Source organism: Salmo salar, chromosome 19, assembly GCF_965601325.2.
Source record: "Salmo salar chromosome 19, fSalSal1, whole genome shotgun sequence".
Taxonomy (NCBI): Eukaryota; Metazoa; Chordata; class Actinopteri; order Salmoniformes; family Salmonidae; genus Salmo; species Salmo salar.
Genome location: NC_138309.1, coordinates 39,371,761 through 39,379,254, shown reverse-complemented (window position 1 = coordinate 39,379,254; position 7,494 = coordinate 39,371,761). Strand labels below are relative to the sequence as shown.

The window sequence follows — 7,494 nt, the reverse complement described above, 5'->3', positions numbered from 1 at the left end:
CATCCGGAAATATGGTATTTTGGCCTTTCTGTCTTTGTCTCCATTCTACTGTCTGTGTTATAAGCCTTGTATGAGCCTTGGTTCATAGGAATGGAACGGCTCACAGGAGCAGGGGAGAGTCTATCTCCTGTTTCTGTAGTGAGGCAGCTTGACGTACCAGGACACCCCCTGGGCAGGACACTAGTCTATCTCCTGTTTCTGTAGGGAGACAGCTTGATGTACAGGACACCCCCTGGACAGGACACTAATCTATCTCCTGTTTCTGTAGGGAGACAGCTTGACGTACCAGGACACCCCCCAGACAGGACACTAGTCTATCTCCTCTTTCTGTAGTGAGACAGCTTGTTGTACAGGACACCCCCTGGACAGGACACTACTCTATCTCCTGTATCTGTAGTAAGACAGCTTGATATACAGGACACTAGTCTATCTCCTGTATCTGTATTGAGACAGCTTGCTGTACAGGACACTAGTCTATCTCCTGTTTCTGTAGTGAGACAGCTTGATGTACAGGACACTAGTCTTTTTCCCAACCTTCCAAACTCAAGGTGGAGTGGCGGACACTAACCACAAAGCTACTGAGTTGGTCCTGTCTATATAATAACGCATTTTAAATGTATCTCTCTACGCAATGCGTCGACACAGTACACTACCCAGTATACTCTGAGACTATGTTGCACAGTCTTTACAAGGGTTGGGTTCAACATTTCAATTCCATTCAATTCAGGAAGTACACTGAAATTCCAATTATTTTCAATTAGTAAAATCTTAGAATTTGACGTTGTTTTACTCTCTAAATTGACAGGAATTTAAATGGAATTGACCCCAATCCTGGTTTTTACACTTTTCAGAGAAGCCAGTCTCTGTCCCAAATAGACACAAGACATGTTCTTTTTCAAGTGAGATGCTGTTCTCTCTCATTTAGTCCTTGTTGTAGAATCAGAATGAGGTCATGAGACCAACCGTTCTATGCTGTTTATTCCTATCCAGGGGAGCCCCTGTCCCGGTCACTACCCCTGACTGGAGGGAGGGAGGGAGGGAGGGAGGGAGGGAGGGAGGGACGGACGGAAGGAGGGATAATTTGCGTTCTTTTCCGCTGTACATCTTCTCCTCTCCCAGGGCTATATTCTACAGCAGACAGCAGTGAGCCGCACACACACACACACACACACACAAACGCACACACACACATGCTCACACACACCCTCTTGCAGACAACGGTTCAACACTCAAGTTGCTGGAGCCTTGACCCCATGGTAACAAGAGAGGTCTGAAGGCATGTTTCTTTCCTTCTTCAAATAGCAACTTCACGGTTAGTTAGTTCACACCCAAATCAAATCAAACTGTTGTGCTGAAGTGGCCTACGACAACCATTAAAGTATAGGGTTTTCTTCTGCATCTTTGGTCCTACAACAACACCTACAACTACACCTACAACTACACCTACAACTATAACTACGCCTACAACTACTCCTACATCTACACCTACTCCTACATCTACACCTACTCCTACATCTACACCTACTCCTACACCTACACCTACAACTACAACTACACCTACACCTACACCTAAAACTACACCTACAACTACAGCTATGCCTAAAACTACACCTACACCTACAACTACAACTACACCTACAACTACAACTACGCCTACAACTACACCTACAACTACGCCTACTCCTACAACTACACCTACAACTACACCTACACCTACAACTACACCTACACCTAAAACTACACCTACAACTACAACTATGCCTAAAACTACACCTACACCTACAACTACAACTACACCTACACCTACAACTACAACTACGCCTACAACTACACCTACAACTACGCCTACTCCTACAACTACACCTACACCAACAACTACAACTACACCAACAACTACACATACAACTACGCCAACTCTTACAACTACACCAAACAACTACACCTACATCTACACCTACAACTACAACTACAACTGCACCAACAACTACACCTACAACTACACCTACACCTACAACTACAACTATGCCTACAACTACACCTACACCTACAACTACGCCTACAACTACGCCTACAACTACGCCTACACCTACAACTACGCCCACTCCTGCAACTACACCTACACCTACAACTACACCTACACCAACTCCTAAATCTACACCTACAAATACACCTACACCAACAACTACACCTACACCTACTCCTACAGCTATGCCTAAAACTACACCTACACCTACAGCAACAACTACGCCTACACCAACAACTACAACTACGCCCACTCCTGCAACTACACCTACAACTACACCTACACCTACTCCTACAACTAAGCCTAGAACTACACCTACACCAACAACTACACCTACGCCTACTCCTACAACTATGCCTAAAACTACACCTACACCTACTCCTACATCTACACCTACAATTACACCTACACCAACAACTACACCTACACCTACTCCTACAACTACACATACAACTACACCTACAACTAAACTTACACCTACAACTACACCTACAACTACACCTACAACTACACCTACAACTACAACTACACCTACAACTACACCTACACCTAAAACTACACCCACTCCTGCAACTACACCTAAACCTACGTCTACACCTACAACTACACCTACAACTACACCTACACCAACAACTACACCTACAACTACACCTACTCCTACAACTACACCAACAACTGCAACTACACCTACACCAACAACTGCAACTACACCTACAACTACATCTGCAACTACACCTACAACTACACCTACTCCTACAACGACATCTACAGCTACACCTACTCCTACAACTACACTTACAACTACACCTACAACTACAACTACAACTACACCTACAACTACACCTATTCCTATAACTAAACCTACAACTTCATCAACACTTACAACTACATCTATGCCTAAACCTACAACTACACCTAATCCTACACTACGCCTACACCTACAACTACATCTACGCCTACACCTACAACTACATCTACACCTTTGCTTACAACTACATCTACACGTACATCTACAACTACACCTACAACTACGCCTACACCTAAACATACAACTACACCTACAACTACATCTACACCTACACCTACAACTACACCTACAAACTACACCTTCGCTTATAACTACACCTATTCCTATAACTAAACCTACAACTGCATCTACACTTACAACTACAACTATGCCTACACCTACAACTACACCTAATCCTACACTACGCCTACACCTACAACTACATCTACGCCTACACCTACAACTGCACCTTCGCTTACAACTATACCTACACGTACAACTACAACTACACCCACAACTACGCCTACACCTAAACATACAACTACACCTACAACTACATCTACACCTACAACTACACCTACACCTTCGCTTACAACTACACCTACACGTACAACTACACCTACAACTACGCCTACACCTAAACATACAACTACACCTACAACTACACCTAAACCTACACCAAAACCTATGCCTACGACTACAACTACAACTACAACTGTGCCTACAACTACACCTACAACTACACCGACACCTACAACTACATCTACAACTACGCCTACTACTACACCTACAACTACACCTACACCCACACCAACACCAACAACTACACCTACAACTACACCTTCACTTACATCTACATATACACATACACCTACAAATGCACCTACACCTTCGCTTACAACTACACCTACACGTACATCTACAACTACACCTACAACTACGCCTACACCTAAACATACAACTACACCTACAACTACATCTACACCTACAACTACACCTACAAACTACACCTTCGCTTACAACTACACCTATTCCTATAACTAAACCTACAACTGCATCTACACTTACAACTACAACTATGCCTACACCTACAACTACGCCTAATCCTACACTACGCCTACAACTACATCTACGCCTACACCTACAACTGCACCTTCGCTTACAACTACACCTACACGTACAACTACAACTACACCCACAACTACGCCTACACCTAAACATACAACTACACCTACACCTACAACTACAACTGCGCCTACAACTACACCTACAACTACACCGACACCTACAACTTCATCTACAACTACGCCTACTACTACACCTACAACTACACCTACAACTATACCCACACCAACACCAACAACTACACCTACAACTACACCTTCACTTACATCTACAACTACACATACACCTACAAATGCACCTACACCTTCGCTTACAACTACACCTACATGTACAACTACAACTACACCCACAACTACGCCTACACCTAAACATACAACTACACCTACAACTACACCTACACCTTCGCTTACAACCACACCTACAACTACACCTTCACTTACATCTACAACTACACATACACCTACAAATGCACCTACACCTACAATTACACATACAACTTCACCTACAACTACACCTACAACAACACCTGCAACTCTCACCTACAACTACACCTACGTCGACACCCATACCTACAACTTTACCTACAACTACACCCACAACTACAACTACACCTACATCTACAAATACACATGTGCTATGTTGATGTCTTTGTCCTGTATTTTTATTTAATGCATTTGTAATCCAAGCTCCCGTCCCCGCAGGAGCCCTTTTGCCTTTTGGTAGGCCGTCATTGTAAATAAGAATTTGTTCTTAACTGACTTCCCTAGTTAAATAAAGGTTAAATAAAATACATAAATAAAAAACTACACCTACAAACACACCTCTGAGTGAAGATCCTTTCCTGCCTCTTCTTGTTGTATCTCTCTTGTCTCTTTCTAAGGACTATCAATAAACATGTGAACCTAAAAATGTGTGCCGCTTAACTAACTTTACACCTATTAATTGAAGGTAGAATTAGAATCATTCACGTCATTCAGCTATTAACTGAAGAGAGAATTAGAATCATTCACATCATTCACCTGTTAACTGAAGGTAGAATTAGAATAATTCACATCATTCACCTATTAACTGAAGAGGGAATTAGAATCATTCAGCAATTAACTGAAGAGAGAATTAGAATCATTCACAGCGTTCACCTCTTTGATATATTGTAATCAGATTTCCAATACATTTTATATAATTAATATTATGAAACTATTCACACCCCATAGACTGTAACAGATAGATACAATGCCTTCAGAAACTATTCACACCCCATTTTGTTGTGTTACCGCCTCATTTTAAAATGTATTAAATTGTGATTTTTTTTTGGGGGGGGGGGGTCACTGGCCTACACACAATACCACATTATGTCAAGGTGGAATAATGTTTTTCAGAATTTTTACAAATTAATAAAAAATGAAAAGCGGAAATAACTTATTCAATATTGTCAATATTCAAGCCGTTTGTTATGTCAAGCCTAAATAAGTTCAGGAGTAAAACTGTGTTTAACAAGTCACATAATACGTTGAGTGGACTCACTCTGTGTGCAATAATAGTGTTTATGTCATAAGCGTCAAAGGGACAGACCAAGGCGCAGCGGGTATAGTGCTCATCTTCGTGAATTTATTTAGAGAGAGTGAACACTCAAACAAAAATAACAAACGACAATCAACAGTTCTGTAAGGCACACGGCTATACCGAAAACAACTACCCACAAAACACAGGAAAAAACAGGCTGCCTAAGTATGGCTTCCAATCAGAGACAACGAAAAACACCTGCCTCTGATTGGAAACCATACTCGGCCAAACATGGAAAAAGAAACATAGAAATAGAAAACTAGAACCAAAATCCCCTAGAACAAAAAAAAATAAATACACACAAAAACAACACGACCTGCCACGCCCTGACCATACTACAATGACAAATGACCCCTTTACTGGTCAGGACGTGACAGTTTAGCATTATTTTTGTATTGCTACCTCACCATTAATCCAATGGTGACTTTAAAACAGTTACAGAGTTTAATGGCTGTTGTAGGAGAAAACTGAGGATGGATCAACAACATTGTAGTTACTCCACAATACTAACCTAAATGACAGAGTGAAAAGAAGGAAGCCTGTACAGAATACAAATATTCCAAAACATGCATCCTGTTTGCAACAAGGCGACACTAAAGTAAAACTGCAAAGAAATGTGGCAAAGCAATTCACTTTTTGTTCTGAATACAAAGTGTTATATTTGGGGCAAATCCAATACCACACATTACTGAATACCACTCTCCATGTTTTAAAGCATAGTGGTGGCTGCATCATGTTATGGGTATGCTTGCAATCGTTAAGGACTGGGGAGTTTTTCAGGATAAAAAGTAAATGGAATGGAACTAAGCACAGACAAAATCTTAGAGGAAAACCTGGTTCAGTCTGCTTTCCACCAGACACTGGGAGATTAATTCACCTTTCAGCAGGATAATAACCTAAACATGAGGCCAAATCTACACTGTGGTTGCTAACCACGGACAACGAATGTTCCTGAGTGGCCAAGTTAAAGTTTTGACTTAAATCTACTTGAGAATCTATGGCAAGACTTGAAAATGGCCGTCCAGCAATGATCAACAACTAACTTGACAGAACCTGAACATTTTTTTAAAGAATAATGTGCAAATATTGTACAATATAGATGTGCATAGCTCTTAGAGACTTACCCAGAAAGCATCACAGCTGTAATCGCTGCCAAATGTGATTTTAACATGTTAAATACTTATCTAATCAAGATATACAGCTTTATGTTTCATTTTTTTGAATTCTTCACATATTTTCTTATTTTTCTTCCTCTTTGAGTATTCTGTTTAGATCACTGACAAAAAAAATACAATTTAATCAATTTTAATCCCACTTTGTAACACAACAAAATGTGTAAAAAGTCAATGGGTACTGTAGAGCATAGATACAGTGCCTATGGAAAGAATTCAGACCCCTTGACTTTTTCCACGTTTTTATGTTACAAACTTATTCTAAAATGGATTAAATAAAAAATGTCCTCAGCAAAAAACACACAATACCCCATAATGACAAAGCGAAAATGTTAAAAAAATTTTTGGGGCAAATTTACAAATATAAAAAACAGAAATACCTTATTTACATAAGTATTCAGAAGCTTTGTTATAAGACTCAAAATTGAGCTCAGGTGCATCCTGTTTCCATTGAACATCCTTGAGATTTTCTACAACTTGATTGGCATCCACCTGTGGTAAAAACAATTGATTGGGCAATGATTTGGAAAGGCACACAACTGTCTATATAAGGTCCCACAGTTGACAGTGTATGTCAGAGCAAAAACCAAGCCATGAGGTCAACGGAATTGTCCGTAGAGCTCTGAGACAGGATTGTGTCGAAGCACAGATCTGGGGAAGGGTAGAAAAACATTTCTGCAGCATTGAAGGACCAAAGAACACAGTGGCCTCCATCATTCTTAGAAAGAAGAAGTTTGGAACCACCAAGACTCTTCCTAGAGCTGGCCACCCGGCCAAACTGAGCAATCGGGGGAGAATGGCCATGTTCGGGGATGTGACCAAGAACC

The 7,494-nt window shown here is 40.9% G+C and overlaps 1 protein-coding gene across 1 annotated transcript; it reads left to right on the top strand.

Annotated features, from left to right (window-relative positions):
• Window positions 1-1,455: 1,455 nt before the first annotated feature.
• LOC145862273 (uncharacterized) lies at window positions 1,456-4,578 on the top strand (the record flags this gene model as incomplete). Its single annotated transcript, XM_082965520.1, has 1 exon — window positions 1,456-4,578. A coding segment is annotated over one exon (3,123 nt), but the record flags the coding sequence as incomplete, so codon positions are not given.
• Window positions 4,579-7,494: the final 2,916 nt, after the last annotated feature.